The 20,082-nt window shown below is 32.9% G+C and overlaps 3 protein-coding genes across 6 annotated transcripts in view; 1 reads left to right on the forward strand and 2 right to left on the reverse strand.

Moving 5' to 3' along the window:
- Nucleotides 1–216: 216 nt before the first annotated feature.
- Nucleotides 217–2,896, reverse strand: LOC110631898 (protein transport protein SEC13 homolog B). 2 transcript variants are annotated; one of them, XM_058131930.1, is made up of 4 exons: nt 2,697–2,896; nt 2,384–2,443; nt 769–1,607; nt 217–375 (listed from the first exon to the last, which is right to left on the reverse strand). In XM_058131930.1, exons 2-4 carry the CDS (start codon nt 2,433–2,435, stop codon nt 340–342), a joined length of 927 nt encoding a protein of 308 aa, XP_057987913.1. In that variant the 5' UTR covers nt 2,436–2,443; nt 2,697–2,896; the 3' UTR covers nt 217–339. The 2 variants fall into 2 exon arrangements, with proteins under 2 accessions (XP_057987913.1, XP_057987914.1); XM_058131931.1 differs by lacking the exon at nt 217–375 and having other exon boundaries at nt 592–1,607; nt 2,697–2,894.
- A 5,163-nt stretch (nt 2,897–8,059) lies between these two features.
- LOC110631895 (uncharacterized) lies at nt 8,060–8,782 on the forward strand. The gene is made up of 2 exons (XM_021779916.2): nt 8,060–8,160; nt 8,340–8,782. The coding sequence occupies exons 1-2, from the start codon at nt 8,114–8,116 to the stop codon at nt 8,602–8,604; spliced, it is 312 nt and encodes a 103-aa protein (XP_021635608.2). The 5' UTR covers nt 8,060–8,113; the 3' UTR covers nt 8,605–8,782.
- A 2,609-nt stretch (nt 8,783–11,391) lies between these two features.
- Nucleotides 11,392–20,082, reverse strand: part of LOC110631893 (uncharacterized) — a 38,857-nt gene continuing 30,166 nt past the window's right edge. The window contains exons 16-18 of one of the 3 annotated variants that reach the window (XM_058131928.1): nt 18,425–18,615; nt 18,232–18,344; nt 11,392–11,932 (exon numbers count right to left, since the gene is read on the reverse strand). In XM_058131928.1, the coding sequence (XP_057987911.1) occupies nt 11,666–11,932; nt 18,232–18,344; nt 18,425–18,615 (571 nt within the window). In that variant the 3' untranslated portion in view covers nt 11,392–11,665. Of the gene's footprint in view, nt 11,945–18,231; nt 18,345–18,424; nt 18,616–20,082 lie in introns of all 3 variants that reach the window. The other 2 variants (XM_058131927.1, XM_058131929.1) reach the window with 2 other exon arrangements.

The following is a 20,082-nucleotide window of genomic DNA, read 5'->3' on the forward strand; positions in this document are numbered from 1 at the left end:
TCACCAATTTAGATAGAAATATTTTTAGTTAAAATTTCTCCTCTCTTTTCTTTTCTCTCCAATTTTCTCTTTTATTTGATGTTCAATCAAGAAAATTTAGAGAAAACTCTCCTCTCCATTTCCCTCAATCCAAACAAAAGGAATTTGGTCATCTTTGGTATCCATGATTCAATTAAGCATCTTTAGCAGGAATGGATGAAGTGAACACAGTCACAGTGTAGTGTGAATTTATATTGATTGAAACCAGTAACTGTGTCTCTACTCCTGTTTCAAGATTCAGCCACATAAATCCACGTTTGCGATTCCAATTGAAGAACGGGTAGTCTAGTTAAACACAATCTAATAGTATTGGAGAACTACTTGGTAACCATTTTCCTGAAAAGGAAAACTCCACAGCCCTAATTCACCTAGCTTCCCTACTTGTACAGGTAACATATATATAACTACAGTCGAAAAAGAGAGGCGAAAACCAAATGCAAAACCTTGCTCTTAATAAGGTTATGTTGTTGGCTGGTTTTTGGGGTGGTGGTGGGGGGGCAAGAAACAAGAATCCAGCTAGAGAAAATCATAAATAATGATAGAGATGATCTATGCATTCAAAGAACAATATGGATTTAAGTTGCAAGCTACATGAAATTCAAGAAATGAAGGCCCAAATATCTGACATGTTTAAAACACTTCAACTATGGAAGAACACAAGGGAAAAACAAGTTCTTAACATATGGGAATTGGGAAAGGACAGAAGATCTAGGAATCAACTGTAGTCACCTGTTGCCACTCCCCATCTACAGCTTCGTTCCATAGAGTGACATTGTCATTCCCATCAGCAACAGCCACTATGTTTCCAGTGAGGGACCATGAGACTCTCCAAACAGGAGTCTTGAAATCATGCAACACCTTACCCTCCCATTGATCCCCTTCCTTTCCCACAGTCCATATAATAACCTTCCCATCCTGAGAAGCACTAGCAATAGTGGACTTTGGAAGGCCCAAGTTAGGTGCCCATGCGACATCTCTTACCCAATCAGTGTGCATTTGAAGAGCTGGAAAGCAGTCCATCTTCCAAGTTCCATTGTAGAGCTTCCAAACTTTGACAGTATTGTCACAACCACCAGAGCAAAGCTTCTGAACAGGGTCAAGCAAACCAGAACCAACAAGAGCACCAGGCGCTGTCGATGGTGCCCAAGAAACAGAAGTTACACCAACTGGGTGAGCTTGATCGATTCTGGAAGTGTCCCATCCACCATCTGGTCGTGCAGTAAAAACTGATCTATTTCCATCTGAGGAGCCACACGCCAAACAAAGACCAACCTCATGAGGTGCCCAAGCAATAGAGTTAACCGATGATTTGTGGTCATCAAAAACATGAGCTTGAGTCCACTCATTCTGGTTGCCCTCCTTCCATATTATGACACGCCCATCATAAGAACATGAAGCAAGCAAAGATCCAAACTTTGGGTGAGCCCAGGATACTTGCCAAACAGGTCCTTCATGGGCAGTGAGCTGAGCTAGCTGCTGGGAAGTATTATTGCTATTGTTAACCCCAATTATCTTGATTGAGTGGTCAGATGAGGCAGTTGCAGTGCGCTTGCCATAGTAATCCCTAGGTTGCACGGAAACGGGAGGCAGGAGCGTTTCCCCGTTCCGGAAACGTTTCCTTGCCGGAAACGTTAGGACACGGCGAGGAAACGTCTCCGGGCCGTTTCCGTAATTCCTTGAAATCGGAAACGCGTTTCCTTCGCCGGACACGCGTTTCTTTAAAAAAAAAATAAAAAAAGTCGCACCTCCGGGAAGAAAGGAGAAGGCAAAGAAAAAAGAAGAAGAAGAAGAAGAGGAGAAGAAGGAGGAGTACCTGGTGGTGCAGCAGCGTGCCGGCGATGGGAGGTGACTGGTCTCTGCTTCCTTCCCCGTCCGATGCTGCTCTGCCAATCAGCCTCCCTTGCCCCTGATGGCGCTGCTCCTTCTTCATGGCTCTGCTCCAGTGCTCCTTGCCCGAATCTTCTGTTTGATTTTTTTTTTAATCTTTTTTTTTTCAATTTTCACTGTATTAAAACTCTCAACCTTTTATTTTCAGCATTTTAATATTAATTTTATTATTCTATATATTTATTATTTCAATTATTTATAATTATAAATATATAAATAAATTAATTAATTAATTAATTTCATTATTTTTTTTATTTTAATATTTAAATTTATTATAACTAAAACTTTCAAATATATATATATATATTATTTATTTATAAATATATCCCTATATTTTTTATATTTACGCGTTTTTCCACGTTTCCATTTCTTATATTTTTTAAAATGCCGTTTCTCAGTGTCCGTTTCCGCGTTTTCCCGTGTCCGCGTTTCCGTTTCCGTGCTACATAATCCATAGCCACATCATGAACTGTGTCCTGATGACCAGTCTCAATCTTCTGAGAAGGCATTTTCTCTCCTTTATTAAAATTGGATAAGAACCAAAATCAAAATTCTTTTTCACAAAAATTCATATTTTATGACAATTTACAAAACTCTAGTAGAACCCATCAATTGAGATAAGAAACTATGCGAAACTACCATTTTCTTGATTTCTAATTACCAGATCCAGATCGTGGATTGCTAGCCCCCAAAATCAACGTTTCCAGCCAATAAATTGATAATAAAAACAAAAAACAGAAGATTAAACAAGGAAAGTATTACGTACTTACTGATTATATTGATGAATTAGGGTTGACAGACGTTTGATTACTGGAGAATCAGTAATGGTTGAACATTGAAGACTCAGCGAGGGAGTTTTTTCTCCAAGCAAATATTGGGATTTTGGGTGAAGATTCTTTTTAGGGTTGTGCAATTGGAATTAATGTCTACACTCTACACTGCCTATCATTAATTCCAACTTTCATGTAAAGTTTGATTAGGTCCTGATTAATATTTGTTTTTGTATTAATTCACACCTTTTGTTTAAGTTGGATTCAATTTGATTTAAAAAAAATAAAATATTTTTTTATATTTTATAATTAAAATTTATTTATATTATTTCATTTATTTTTATCTTTCAAATTTAAATTTTATACAGTGATTAAAAAGAATAATATGATCACTTTATTTTTAATTATTTTTTATTTTATTTAATTAATTTTTATATAAATATTTGTTTTATTTATTAAAAAAAATTAATAATTCTTAATTTTTTAAATGTGATAGATAATTTAAAAAAAATTTAAATGCCAATAAATGAAAATGAATGAATAAATAATAATAAAAATTTAAATATTGTATAATTATAATTAAAATAAAATAAATAAAATTAAATCCTCAAAATATAAGACTAGTTAATAACCCTAAACCTCCATCCTCTAGAAATTAATAAATATTGTAAAGTATTTTTTTTCGTTCATTTTTAATTTTTATATGTGATTAAAGAAGTAATTAAATTAGTAAAATTAATAATAAAATATTTTTTATTTTAATTAAATTATTCTTTATCTGATTTACTTAAGAGAAATAAAGAAAGGTGATGATATTTATTTTAAGAATTTATAAAAATAGTTAGTGTTTAGTGAAGATAAAGGTAAAATTATATAAAAAAATAATAATAATAATACCCGTTAATCTTCAAAACAATAGATAATGTTGGATAAAATAATTTTATAATATTTTCAGTTTAATTTTTGGTTTTAATTAAGTTTTGAGATGCAATTTTGTAATTTTCTTATATGGTGTAATTTTTTGTTGCAATATATAATTTTAGAAGAGATCATTTAATATTTAGTTAAATAATATATTTAAAGTAGTTTAATTTAATTTATTGAATTAATGTCTATATATTTAAATAATTTCAAATAATTAATTATCATTTAAATATTTAAATGTTCAAACTTTAAAAGATTTAACACAATTATATAGTCATATGATTAAATGTAATTAAAAAGTTATAATTAAAAAAATTACTTATTGTTTAAAAAATTCATTAAAATAATTTATATAATTATACAATTTAAAAATTAATTATTATTTAAAATTTAAATATTTAACACATTTTTTAATTCATGTAATTAATTATTTAATTTTTAATAATTATTTAAATAATTAATTCTTATTACTTAGTTACATATTAGTTTTATAAAATTAATTTAATAAAACAATATAATTGTAACACCCCAAATTTTTAAATTTATTATTTTATGAATAAATATTAATATTTTATTTTATTTAAATTTTAGGAAATTATTTGAAATTTTTCTGATTTTAGAAATCGGGTTCGATTTTTCGAAAATATAAAACTTTGATGATTTTTAAAAATTAATTTAAAGACCACGTGGCAAAACTAAAAATATATTTAGACTCTACAAATTTTTCTAAGTTTTCTAGAATTTTTTCAGAATTTTTGTGCCTCGTTTTCGATCTCAAGGCAGCGTAAAATTTCAAAATTTTGTTTCTTAAATCGGACCGACCGAATCAAACCGGATCAGATCGAACCGATTGAATCAAACCGGGCAGCTCCTTTTCTTCTTCCTCCGTGCGCGCCCCCGACCCTTCTTCCTCTCTCTCCTATTTTCTCTCTCCTCCTCCCACGCCGCCACCCACCCTCCCCACTCGCCTGGCCGCCTCACCTTCCTCATCGCCGGCCAGCCTTCCAGGCGGCCGAAAACGACGCGCGAAGAGGCGCGACGCGCAGCGCGCCATTTCAACTTTCCGACAGAAATCCGGCCGATCCGGCCACCGATTGAGCCGGATCTTGTGTCAAACACCATCTACACCTCGAGAGCTTTCCATAGACACCAAGAACAGCAAAATCCATCGAGCGATTTGTCCAATTTTTATCCGGGAAGTTTTAGCCCATTTCGACTTTTGGGCTAGATTTCTCGCAAACCGTGAGCCCCACGAGAAAACCGAGAGTACCAGAGCGCTCCACTGGTCGAGAGCTTCGCGGCAATATAAATTTCGAAATTTTCCGACACCATTTTTTCGGTGGGTCCCACGAAACTCCGTAGTATTTTTTCGAGCACTAAATGAGTTTAGAAAATTCCGTAAAAATTATATACTAACCCCCGTATTGTGGGCTTCGTGTAGGTACCTTCAATGGTTACCTGGGTCTGTGAATTTTCGGCCAGACAGACAGGCTACCGAAAAAGTCTCAGAATTGGGTCGAGATTTTGGCTACCCCACCGTTGTCAGACGTCCCGAGCGCGTTCTCGAGATCGGAATCGGCATAGGTAAACCCGAACCTTACTTTTTCTTAATTTTCTAGTACTTAAATGGGATTAAAAATCTATAAAATATTCGTGCTAGCTCAGAAAATTATGATTCTTTCTGCATTAGCTTAGTAATATTGCTAAGGACAGCGAGGCAAAGTTTTAGAATTTTTAGAGTTTATTTGGGTAGTTTTTACAAAAAGAGTCAATTATTAGGACTAAACTGTAATTTTACATATTGTGATTGATGACTGTTTGGATGGGCCCAGGAGGGGCTGTGTGATGTGATTGAGTTGTGGGTGTATGGTTTGTGGATATAGAAGTGCGTTTTAAGCCCTTTTGCAGGTTGGGTAGGTCCTAGGTATAGGGGAGACTCTGCCGGATTTTCGACACGACTTAGGACATCTTTGGTCTTTTCTTAGCTTGTATTGAGTCAAATGTACTAAATAATTGTAATAAAAATTGTCAAGTGAGCCGGGACAGCCTTCCTCCTCCGTCCAGCCGCCACAGTGACTTCGGTTGAGTCTGTGAGTAAAATATTAATTTTAATTGTAATTTCGATATTATTATATGTTCAAGCATGCCCATGCATCACTTATATGTATGTATCTATGTAGTTAAATAATAGGCACGTTTTACATTGCATTCATAAATGTTGAAGTGCCATGGATGTTGTTGTGGTAATTTGGAGCAGTGTGCGTGCATTGGCGTGCGTGTGGTATAGTGTTGAATATGGACAGGACGGGTAGACACAGCTTGAGATCTTCGCTGGGATCCGGTCCTTCGGAGTAAACACGGCTTGAGTTCTTCGCTGGGACCCCGATTTGGTTTATTAAGCGAAAGTCGGACTTGAGTTCTTCGCTGGCACAGGTTGGATTAAGAGGGTTGTATAGGGGATCAGCTTCCATATATGTATTGTTTGACCTTATCTGGTGTGTGAGTGCTCCAAATTGCCTTTTTGATGTGATTTGTATAAAATTTATGACGATGTTGCATTTCACTCTACAGGGTGCATTAGCTTTAGATAGCTATAGAGATTATGGTTAAAATTGATATTTTACTCTCTGAGTTGAACGCTCACTCCTGTTAATTATTTTTCCAAGCTACAGGAGGATATTTGTTGTGGTTACCTGCTTTTCTTTTTCGCAGGTCGTCTATTAATGTTTGTATAATTCTATTAACTCCTAGAACTCCGCATGTGTTAGAAATATTTATTTGATTTGGGTCTGTAATATAAATTGCCATGTTGGACCTGTAAACTTATTATATGCATGTATGTTGGACTGGATAAGGGAGCTGAGCTCCCATTTGACTTTATGTTATTATGACTATGTGGAGGGTGAGCTGAGCTCCCCAATTGATTATATATTATGTTTACAGGTCGGGTGAGTCAAAAACTCCCCGTTGAAAGGTCCATTTTATGGCCGAACTCTGTCCGATTGAATTCTTGAAATTTGGCCCAAATGGGCCTTAGAGTTGGGTTGAGGAATAGTTAGGCTTACTACGGGCCTCGGGGGCTTTAGGCTGACCCAGGTCCTAGTGCCGGTTCGGCCCATAGGTTGGGTCGTGACAATAATTGTCTTAATTTAATATTTTATTATTCTCATAATTCTATTATTATCACAAATTAATTAACTATTATTTTTTTATTCAATTAAATATCTCTACAATATTACTCAGTTTTTCTTAAAAAAAATTATTTAATTTTATACAAAATGACTTTTTAATCATATTTAATTAGTTTTTAAAATATTATTTTCTATATAAATTTCTTTTTCATTGTCTTTCTACCGATAACATAAATCAACATATAATTTTAATCTCTAACTAAAATATATAAACTTTTAATATTTATTTAAATTAGTTTAATAACATACTAATATATAACTGAAAAGCTGAGTGATGGGATTTTGTAATAAGAATATCAACACTATGAATTAATCTCATTCAACGTGGCAATTTTCACCCTAACACAAAATCAAATTTCTTTTTAATTTTACTTAATTTTGATAAAAAAAAACTCTTTAATTTTGATTTTAATTTTAGTTTTTAACTGTTTAAGTTTTAATTAAAAATGATTTAATTCACATTTTGCGGTCTAAAATTATTATTTTTTTTAAAAAAATCTAATTTAAACCAAGCTAAAATTCAGGACTCACATTGATTTTAAATTTAACTCATGGTTATAGAATTAGGTGTATTTTATGATTACTTGATTTAAAATAAAGTAAATATTACTTACAGAAAATAAGGTGATTTAATAAAATTTTAAAATTTATCCCATTAGTCAATTATAAAAAAAAATTTATTAATTTAATAAAACAATAAAATTTCTTTACATAAAAGAATATATATATAGTATTTTTTAATAATTTTAAAAAATATTATAAATAAACTTAAATAAGATATATTTATTTAGTGTTTCATATTTAATATATATTATTTAAATTAAAATTTAAAATATGAAAAATATGATAATTTAAGGTATTGAAGAAATTTTATTTTTCTTTTAAGTTAATAAAATTTTCTATGATCGACTACTTCACAAGAAAAAAAAAATATCATTTTACAAAAATTTAATAAAATAAATTTTAAAATTTTATTAAATTATTTTATTTTCTATAATAAAATAATTTCACTTTGCTTTAGAGGAACTATAGAATACGTTTGTGAATGTGAATCAAAGGGCATGAAATTAGATGGGAAAGGCCCAGCCCATGGTGCAAGTCAAATAATATTTCATGCATGCATGACTGGAATAGTTGTATAATTAATTTTGGGAAATCTAGAAAATTAAGTGAAACAGAAAATGACGTAAGTGCAAACCAAATCTCCATAGAAAAGAGAGATATGGATAACACTTGTTGCCGTATAAATTCATCTTCATCGTCATCTGCATCTACACAGCACCAACTTGAAGAGTGAAAGATATGTCCACTGCTGCATTTTCCAGAGGAGCACACTCCATGTTTTCCAAGTAAGCCTTATTCATGCTTTTCGAGCTTTTTCATCGTCTGGGGAATGTATCCATTTTGAAATTTTGTAACATCTATTATCTAAGTTAAGCCTCTCCGTGCATTGAGATTCTATATTAATCGGGAGATATTGCAATTGACTCCAACTGAGAGTTGAACTCAAGACCTTTAATGGATGCAGGCCGATGATGATTCGGAAAGCCTACCATAGGAAGAGCACTGGTAATTCTTCTTCTGATCATACTTTGCGAGAGACGAGCAATAAGGTGGATGGTGAAGAAATGAAGATGAAGGAAAGACAATTGGGAGATGATGGGAGTTGCTGTTGGGTTCCTCATGGCAGGACCGGGATTTTTTATCCTAAGGGCCAAGAGAAAGTCATGGAAGACATTCCTCCTGAAGCTGCGAAGGATATTCCTGTTATTAATTACTTCTCACACAACTAATGATCGGCAAATTTTAGAATTCATCCGGTGCATTACTCTTATCAAAATATAATTTTTCTTTGAAATATGAGAAAGATCCCATATAATTGTTAATTAGAGGATATATACTCTGGATATGCTGAATAATCTCTCTCATATTACATAATTTAAGAATTATTACACAAATATTATGTCTTAAGTCTATTGAAAGGCATGTTGATGCTTTGGAGATGATAATGAGAAGTGAGGTAACTAAGCTTATCTTCTTCTACCGTATCAATTGATCTCAAAATGATGATGACCTTATAAGTTGATGAAATGTTAATGAAAAGATTGAAATGATGTGTCATGAGTTCCCTAAACCATCAACATCATAAGGATCGGAGTAAAAGAAAGATGTTATGATCTTTCATCCAGAATCGAGTCACGAACCTATTAATAGTGAAATATGATTCAAAAGCTGAACCTTTTGCTTTATCTCATTATTTCCTCGACTTATTATTGCTGAAAACATGAGCTTATTAAAAGGAAGCTCTAGCCTTAGACCTGTTGGAGAATAGAGAATCCAGATTTTAATTTAGTTGAAAATAATTTTGTTTGATATTTTATTCATAATCTGATCTTCTTATAAAAAGATTATTACATGATTTCATATAGAATTTTCTACTATTGGAAATCAACATTTAAGGCTATAATATAAGATAATGACAATCAAAGTAATATCTTAATTGGGATATTTATTTTTACTAATAATTAGTTATTGTTGCTGCTGAATCTATCTATGATGCTAATTTATTTGTTACCATTCTTATCACCATGACAGGAATCTCTTGTGGATCCCATCTTGCACAAGTCTTGCCAATAAATGCACCCATAACATCACTCCCCTTCCTGGAGAAAAAGCTTGTCCTCAAGCTCAACAGTAGGATACGACCATGAATCACCCATAGTCCCTTTGCCCCGTTGCTTCCTCTAAATCATCCATCTCCAACCAAAATAACTTCTTACATTGATGCTCGGAGGAATATGGTTCATCACAATTATAGCGAAGCCCTTTGCTCTTTGCTCAGTCATCTCTAGATGGCTTAATCTTTTAATAAAGAGAGACGAAACACTTCCTAAATTGGAATTCTATAATATGCTAATGGCCTAGTTGGCAGTAACCTTAGTTATAGGCAGAATTGATGAAGTAGGTGTTGTTCTTGTATTGGACCATGAATTTGACTAATTTTTTGCTAGCTGTTGTTCTCTTTGTCAGGTTCATAATTGCCACCACACTTGGGGAATTTTGCATCTCTACATCAATCCGGATTGAATATGTCAATTCTGTAATAAACAAATCAACTTGTTGATATACTTGAATTGTTGTTGCACGAGTCTAGAACTAACGTTCTACTCTTCCACTGTCCCTATCTGCTTCAGATTAGCTAATTTGCCCAAAAGATTACTACTAAGTGAATGCCCGAATCTCAAATTGCAATATTCTTTGAATGCATTCCACGATAGTCGAGGTTCTTCTTGTTTTAATCTGTAGAATCAAAGTTGTGCCTCTCCTATCATATGGAATGCTGCGAGGTTCACCTTGTCTGTTTCTAGCATCCATTGGTTTGAAAAAATTGTTCACATCGATGTAACCAAATCAACGAATCTTCGGATCCATCAAATGTTAGAAAATCCAACTTCGTATACCTTGGTACTACTCTTGCCTTGGGTCTCGCTTCTGTTTTTCCATCAATCTATTGTTGCTGCCTTCATTGTTGTTATTACTACTTGAGCCATCCTCTGTTTCCTTGCCTCGGCTCTTGTAGGTTCCCTGAATGAACTCTTGTAATTGATAAGACAAGTTTTGCAATTGGGATTCCAATTTTGACTCTGATTGCTTGATCTGATCTTTCATTCTTGATTCAGCCTGCGCTACTGTTACTTTAGTAAATGCTTGAGCTTCTTAGAATAGTGCCCTCAATTCTTCTCTCAGATCTGTATTGTCCATGACATCTGACTCTGATACTAAGTTATTATGATCTCTCGCCCAAGATCGAGTCACGGGCCTATTAGTAGTAAAATTTGATTCAAAGGTTGAAATTTTTACTTTACCTCGATTCTTTTCTTGACATATTGTTGCTGAAAACGTAAACTCATGAAAAGGAAGCTCTAACCTTAAGCTCGTTGGAGAAGAGCAAATTCAAATCTCAATTTAATTGAAAATAATTCTACTTGATAGTTTATTCACAATTTAATCTCCTTATAAAGAGATTATTACATGATTTCATATATATTTTTTACTATTGAAAACGAACATTTAAGGCCATAATTTAATATCATAACAATCAAAGTAATATCTTAATTAGAGTATTTATTTTTGCTAATAATAAATTATTGCTGTTGCTGAATCCACTTTTAATGCTAGTTTATTTGTTATCATTTTTATCACCGTTGACTGAAATCTCTCACGGATCTCGTTTTGTATAAATCTTGTCCACAAATGCATCCATGACAAAATATTTATGTTTTTGCTGTACAATGCTTTTTATATACAAAAGGCTAATACATTATATCATCAATTTGATTTCAAATTTAAATATAATCAGCCCATTCCTCCAATGTGAAAGAGCAATTAAACACGGATATGACTACAATAAAAGATTTTGTCCACTAGACTACAATGAAAGAAATTGTCATGTAATTGCTTCCTAAAACTAAAATTAAACCTGAAATGAATATATATATATATATATATATATATATATATATATCTTAAAGACGATGGCTTCTCATTTTATTCATTTAAACCATTTATGAAAACCAATGTGCGAGATTCATATATTGTGATTCCCAAATATATATAAAACAATTGATTAGCAGTGAACATGTTAAGTAGCAAATAGCATTGTATTCGAGTAAAATGGCACAATAATACAGGAGAGCTAAAAAAACCAAACACTTGGGAACTAATTCTAATTCATCTACTAATAAATTAAACAAACAAGGATTTGTTGGCGATCAATCTAAAAAGATATATATGCAAGTTAGATCACCTCACATTTTTCACAAGCCAATTGATGTGAGTTTGAAGCATCTTTACTCAGCAAGTGCAGTGATCTTTCAAGACCTGGCGAGCAAGATCAATAGCCCCACTTTTTTTGTATATCAAATGCAAATTATAAGCTGCCTCCCTACGCAGGTCACAGTAACCTGGCTTCAGGTTTTCCAGAAGATCTGAATTCTCATTCAGAAGTTTGGGAATAGGGTAATCCCTTTCACATGTTTCAAGCACCTTTTCATAATATGAAGCTGCTAGAGATACAAGTCCAACGTGATGAAATGCACACGCAATATTATATAATGCCTCCTGCAAAGATACCTATACAACATAAATCTTTGAGTTACCATTAAATCTAAAAGAAGAAGAAAAAGAAAGAAGAAGAAGAAAACTACACATTTGTTTGGGCTAATAGTCTAATGCATTCATTTGTGCATTTTTCAATTGTACCCATTTTTTTAGTTTCATCAATTTGGTTTAGAGATTATTCATTTTGTTTCAATTGTATCCACTGAATTTGGATTCATGCAATGCTAACATTTGTTGACATTTAATGTAAATAATATGTACATAACTTGTTGAGTTCGAACAAGTACGCTCCTCGTAAGGCTTTAGAGGAGCCATTAATTAAATAATAATATAATAATGTAATCTTCCTATTTAATAGAGGAAGACTAGATTTAGGGGATTGTTTTGATTTAATCATTTATTACAGACAAATTTATTATTTAATCCCTCTATTTCTAGTCTGTTAAACTGTTTAGCCCCTCCATCAATTTTTTCATCACTCAATGGGTTTTAATGCATGTCAAATTACTATTTAATCCCTTTATTATAGTGAAACTAATTAGTTGATTCTTGTATTTTTAAAAACACATTAATTAGTCACTATAATTTGATTCCGCTAACTATTTAGTATTTAGTCCCTTCGCTTATTTTTAATACCAAAAAACTATCCTGAGCCTCTTTTCCTTATTTCTCTCTTACTCTCTCTTATTTTTCTCTTCCCATGTTTCTTTTTCTCTGCACCCACTTCTCCCTTCACTCCTATTTTGCATCTTTTGATAGAAAATAGTACAAGCTGTTTGCGCAAAAAGGTTAATTAGTTCCCCTATATCTCCAAGTAATCAAGGCAAAAATTAAAAAAGTTTATTTCTCAATAGTGCAAAGACAAAAATGATGTTCAGAGAATTGAATGAAAATACTTGAATAATTAAAAAAAAAAAAAGCAAATTCAGATTTAGTTTTCAAATAACAAAATTTCTATTTTCTTCATAAATATGTTTTTCAAAATACAGTGACTAATTAGTTTCACCAAAATAGAGGTACTAAATACTAGTATTTTTCAAAATATAAAGATCAGCTAATTAGTTTCACTAAAATAAAGGGATTAATAGTAATTTCTCAGGTATTATAATTCATCGACTAATAGAAAAGACGGACAGACTAAAGAGTTAACAAAAGCTAAATACAAGGACTAAATAAAGTATTTTTCAAAATACAGTGATCAAGTAATTAGTTTCATTAAAACACATGGATTAAATAGTAATTTTCCCAAATATAATTAAAAAAAAAAAAACACACATATGTATAAAATCCTTATGTTATAAGATATTGGAAACATTGCTCAAGTGAAGAGAACTTTGGAAATAGCAATTTCCATAATTGGATTTCTTTACAACCACACCAGTGCATTGAACATGATGAGGGAATTCACAATAAAAGGGAATTGGTTAAGCAAGGTATCACTAGATTTACAAGTACATTTTTGAAACTACAAAGAATTCACTCTCAAAAGCACAATATTAGGAACATGTTCACATCAAAGAAGTGAGTGAAAAGTAAGTAGGCTAAGGAAGCAAAGGGGAAAAGAGTAAATGAGATTGTATTGATGCCATCATTTTGTAATATTGTACTTTATACTTTAATAGTGATTCGAGTCCTTCGACTTGCTGATAATGAGAAAAAGCTAGCTATGGGATATATATATATATATATATATATATATATATATATATATAGAGAGAGAGAGAGAGAGAGAGAGAGAGAAGTTAAAGAAGTCATTCAAAAGTCTTTTAAAGGAAATGAGGCCAAATACAAGAAGATTTTTTAAATCATTGACAAGAGATGGGAATCCATTGCATGCAACTGGCCACTTTTTGAATCTAGAATTTTTTTTATAGCAATCCAACAATTGAGTTTGATAAAGAGGCCTTTAAAGGATTGTATGAATGCATCCAAAGATTGGTTCCAAGTATTGATGTGCAAGATAAAATCATGACTGAATTGTCAATGTACAAGAAAGGTGAAGGCCTTTTTGCCATTCCCATGGCTATTAGAAAAAAAAAAAAAGTCCCTAGGCAAATTTCTAGATACTAGTTAACTAAAAACACAAGAAAGTTGCTTATTAATATTGCTAATTGTTTGCACTTTTGCAATATCACAGCTGAATGGTGGAGTCTGTTTGGAAATTCGGCTCCAAATTTGTAACGAGCTATCAAAATTTTGAGTTTGACTTGTAGTTCATCTGGCTGTGAACGTAATTGGAGTGTATTTGAGAATGCAAGTGACATTTTTTCCATGATCCCTATTGAATACTTTAATTTGAATCAATAAATTCAATATCTAATACTTTATTATATGTATTTACAAATATTAATGTAATTATTAAAATGTAACAAATTCACACTAAAAAGAGAAATAGGCTTGAGCATCAAAGCTTACAAGATTTGGTGTATATTAAGTACAATCAAGCTTTGAAGGCTCGTCATGATTTGCGAGATATAATTGATACCATATCTCTAAATGATATTGATGATTGTAATGAATGGTTGATTGGAGAGAAGGGTACTAACAGTGTTCAAGTTGAAGATGAATTGGTTTTTGTTGATGATAATTTGACATGGGGTGATGTGGCTAGGGCATCTGGAGTTGGGGAAACGAGGACAGACACCAAACAACAACCAATATCTGAACCAAATGTATCAAGATCAAGAGTAGTAAATATTCAAGAAGAAAATCATTCAGAGGAAGATTAAGGACTATAAATTTGATGAAAAGGAAGAAGAGGGATTGGAGGATGATGATGACGATATGGTGGATGTTGAAGAAGACGATGATTATAGAACTAGGATTTCGAGTTTGCATGACATAATGAATGAAACTAAACAATGCATCTAGAATTTTAAATTATATCATGCGCTTTATGATTTTTGCTTTAACATTTAATACTTTTGATCTTGAAATTTAAAACATATAATATATTATGAAATATGAATATTAAATTTGATAATTTATTGATTGTGTAATGTATTAGACATTTTATATTGTATATTTAATTATTTATTATTTTAGAATAAATTAGCAACTTAATTCACTCAGACGAGCGCCTAGCGCCTCTGGCGATGGAGGACCTCCACGCCTTAAGGGCACCTAGCGCTGTTGACAACACTGTAATTATTTTACTATAAATATGTGTTATTTAAGGATTTTACTAAAGATTATAATTATGTCTATCGTTGAGAACTAATAAAAATATCGAGAATTAGTTTCTCTAGAGAATTTGATTCTCTTTATTTTAGTTTCTTCTTGTTCTATATCAATTTGGCAACGGATCTCAAACATCTAACTTGTGCTTTTGCCTTGGAAATTTTCCTTAGCTTAAAAATAAAAAAAGAACAAAAAGCCAAAAACCATCACATCCTCATTATTAAGTCCCTCATATAGAGCCCAATATTACTGGGTTCATTGCGAAAAAGAGGTGACTCCAACGATACAACTCTGACCACCAAAAGCTTCCCTAAAGAAGAGATTTGTTTGAGTTGATTTCTGACCCGAATAAGCAACTCAACTAAAACCCATCATATCCAGCCATTTTCTAGTGTTGCAACACTTCATAGAGCATCACTGCATGCTGACAACCTTGCCCAAGTCGTCAAAATGGAGTTCTGACATGCCTGCAGCATGGCCCAACTAGATCAGGTCAAATCTACTTCGTAACCTGCAGAACACAATACAGCTCACTTGTTCTCTACTGCTCTTGTCCGCATCAGATTTCACTCCTACTTCGTCAAGTCAACAACCATATTACGCAGCAGCCCAGTAACATGTGCCACACCACTGGCCATGTTAACATTATGCGCCATATCAACTGACACGTCAGTGGAACAGAACTCTTGTTTGCTATTTCAATGTGCTAATTTAGATTTGACATCTGTTTTTTGCAAAAACAACTCCTAAAGACTGAAATTTGTGTTTTCAATGAGGCGGGTTCCTTGGATTTTAATGGTGTGAGATTCCAACTTGTGACTCATAGTCATTAAATAAAAAGTTAGAGCAATAACTTATGGAAGTTGGGAATAGCTTGTTAACCCTCCTTCTATAGATGAACGTCTTCCTAGTCTCTACCAAGTCGAGAAGTGTTGATAAAAAATGGAGCAATTCCTTACAAAATCAATGCAAAGTGCACTTGCCCCATCTATGAAAGCATTGGTTGCACAATTACTTTCTAGGCATTCGAATGTTGATGTTAAAATAGCAGTTACCTCTTGCATTATTGAGATGATCAGAATAACTGCTCTAAATGCTCCTTATGATGATGATCATATGAAGGATTTTTTTCAACTAATTGTGTCATCATTCAAAAACTTGGCAAACAAGTCTAGTCAATCATATGGCAAGAGAACTTTGATTCTTGAAACAGTTGAGAGTTCAATCATGTGTGGTGATGTTGGATTTTGAATGTGATATCTGATAATTGAGATGTTCCAACATTTCTTTAATGATATAAGGGATTATCACCCGGAGAATATCTTGTCATTCAAGAAGACCATTATGACCCTTGTATTAGAAGAAAGTGAAGATATCTCTCTAGAATTGCTTTCCCCTCTTTTAGATAGTGTGAAAAAGAGCATCATGGAAGTTCTACTTGTTGCTCGTATGTTGGGAGAAAGAGTAATTGAAAGTTGTGCTGAAAAGGTTAGACCTTACATCTTGCTATCTTTGGGTATTTCTTTGGTGATTAGAGAGAAATAATTGCTATATGCCAATGTGATACTATATAAGAACAAAAAGAGCATCTTAAAGAATCCAAAAATTTGGTTTTTGAGTCTTCATACATTGAGGAACTAGTTCTAGAAACACATGTTTGAGAATTATCTTCTCGTGAAAGAAGCTGAATTTGATGAGAATGAGAACGAGCAGCTTGAAGAATCTATCCTAGTAAACAATGAAAATCAAGCCATAAAAACTTCAATGGGTATTGAAGAAAGTCAAGTCATGGAGACCAAGGAAATAAAAAAATTCCAAATTCCCTTGTTCCCAATGATTTGAAGAGTCATTCAACTTTTACTTGCGATTAATTTTCAGATGTTTCTAAGGATGCAAGAAATGTGTGACGTTCTTCATTTCGATCTTATTACCACCATTCAAGAAGATAAAGTTGCTTGTTTTTCGAAGAAGATTCTTTATTCTTCTGCATTACAAGGCTCGAAGTCGGATTTTCTCCAACTAGGGGAGAATGATGCAATCCAAGAAGACTAGATTAAGGAATTGTTTTGATTTAATCTTTTATTGTAAAATTAGAAAGATTCTATTTCTATTATTTAAGAATTATATTATTACTTAGAAGTATTTACAGAGTTCTATTAGATTTAATATTTTATTATTTAAGAATTTGTAGTTGATTTGGGATTTCTAATTGGTATTTCATTAGGGTTATATATTTTAAGGATTCTTAATCCTAGTAATAATAGGACTAATTATTTTACTATAAATACATGTATTATCTAGGGATTTTACTAGAGATTATTATTATTAGGACTATCATTGAGAATTAATAAAAATACTGAAAATTAGTTTCTCTAGAGAATTTGTTTCTCGTGTCTTGAGAATTTATTTTTCTTGATTTTAGTTTCTTCTTGTTCTACATTAGCACAAACTTGAATTGAACTAGCAGAGGCGAATGAATGGGCTGAGGCAAGAGTCCATTAAGTGTGAGACGGGCTTACTTTGACTTGGATCAACCATTGCTAAAAAGTTAGAACTAAACAACTAGTTAGTTGGTCATCCACCCTTATAAGCCCTTTGAACTTGTTGTAATCTTTAAATGTGGGACTCTTGACAATTGACACACATCAATCCACTATTGAAACTCTACCCTGCCAACCATAACTTTTTCCCCCATCTTGTGCACATTAGATTAACTAAGAAAATTTGGCTCGAAATTGTTCTTTCTGCCAAGAAGTCTGACATTGTGCAGATGGTTCATTCTTGGATATAATTGTAAATTTAGCAATAATGTTCACTTGAACATACCCTTTTACCCATCACAAAAAGAAATTCTTATGAAGAAAGAAATATGTTTGGCCTTCTTGTCTAGGCCTGAGCAATATTCGGTTTTAACCGAAGATCCTAACCGAACCGAACCAATTTTCGTCAAAAACCGAAGAAAAACCAAACCGAACATAACCGTATATCTTAAACTATGTCGTTTCAGCACCCATTTATATGCATGATTAAAGCCCAGACCTAGTAACCCCATTTCTTTTTTATTCTGAGAACCTTTGGTCTCCTCCCTAAATCAAATATGCATGACAATGAAAGCAAACCTGACTGTTTTCAGCAAGCCGTAAATTGTTATAGAGGAATGATAAGCCTTGTGCAACACATTGATGCTTGTTTTGAAGTCTAAATCCAAGGGCTAAATTGATAAAGGCTGTTCCTGGAAGAGATAAACCATTTCCAGAAGATTTAATAAATATGTAATCTTCAACAGAATGAAAAAACAGGAAAAAATCTTACCCACACAAAGATTAACTAGTGGATTCTCCGGCAATAGTTTATAAGCTGCAAGATATTCTCTCACAGCATCTTGGTAATGGCTGGCCATGGTAAACTGATGCCCATATATGACTATAGGTGGTACACAATCATCATGTTTGGTTCGCATATGGCGTAGAAACTTTGCATGCCTTGAATAGTTCTTTCCCAACCTATGATATCACAAGCATACTTGTTAATGAATAACAAATAGGGATACAACTACAAGAGCTCATCTTAACCACCATGCTCCATTTATGTTTGTATTCAAGATGGAGCATACTTGTTAATGAATAACAAACAGGGATACAAAGTTAAATAGCCAGTGGTTAATGTGATATCACAATGGAGCATCAAATTAATGAATCACAACGTTCCAATCAACTCAAATAAAAGTGATTTTGGCAGTACTGAACTGTTAAATAACTGTGTGCAAAAGTCCAAGAGCAGAAACAGCAGTATAGAAAAAGCTAAGAAAGGAAACTGAGCTTAAAACCTCAATTCAAGTCAACCCCACCAAAGTAGTTGGGGATTGCATCTTATATTCTTGGATTTATGTGCAAAGCTTTTCAAACTGAGCTTAAAACCTCAATTCAAGTCAACCCCACCAAAGTAGTTGGGCATTGCCATATGGATCTTTCTTCACCCTTAAAATTTGTTCAAAGTTATGCATTTCATTAGAAGTTGCAATAACAGTCAGTGTTGACATACAAGGATCTCCAGGATGAAAAAGTGCTAAGACACCTAGTAATTTGGTTTCTTCCTTCACGATCATGCATAAACTTCCTCCACTACTTCTACTATTTAAAAAATGCATGAGACATCACCAGACTCAAAAAACAATTCTTCCAATATTGAGATATGCAGTGATATTTACCAAGTCATTACAACTGCCATTCCCCCGAAACATTGTAAAGTTATTGCAACCCCCTCTCCCTTTGACCCATAGAAAAGTACATTCTCAGCAAACCCCCTCTTCCTCCCAACCCAATGCTTTTAAAGGAATCCCAATCTCATGACTCGCCTTCTAATATTCTGACCCAGGAATTCACCTTATTGTTAAAACTTGTTATAGGAAATCACTCTCCAGTAATTAATCTCAAATCAACAAATTTGGAAAGAAACTTGGAGTTTTACTAATGCATTAAGGACATGAATCAAACAAACATTTCACTCATTTCAAAATAAATAATTTTGTGAGGCTGCAAGAGCTTATGGAACATGAACATGCTTGCTAATATGAACACTAAAGTTTTCTTTCAACTGTCTTTACATTGTGAGGTCACTTGGGCTATTTTTTGATGTTTTGAGGACAGCAGGATATGTCAAGAAGTTGGAGAATTTTTTGGGTTTGAAATGGAAGTAGAAAGGAGCCGACATTTTTAAAATCAGATTTTTCCCGTTCAATTTATTATGAGATAAGATGGTTTTCTAGGCTTCTTATGTGCCCATGCTTTAGGAACATTCAAAAGAATGTCTTTTATTATTATTCAGTATATTTGGAAAGTATTAGTTTTTCAGTTTCTGTTTTCTGAGTTTTGACTCTCTTGCTTCTTATTGTGCCATAAACATAAATCAAGACATATTTACAGCTCCAAATATGAATATAACCCTATAAAATACAGGCCTCAAAATACTTA

The sequence above is a fragment of the Hevea brasiliensis genome, chromosome 13 (assembly GCF_030052815.1).
Source record: "Hevea brasiliensis isolate MT/VB/25A 57/8 chromosome 13, ASM3005281v1, whole genome shotgun sequence".
NCBI lineage: Eukaryota > Viridiplantae > Streptophyta > Magnoliopsida > Malpighiales > Euphorbiaceae > Hevea > Hevea brasiliensis.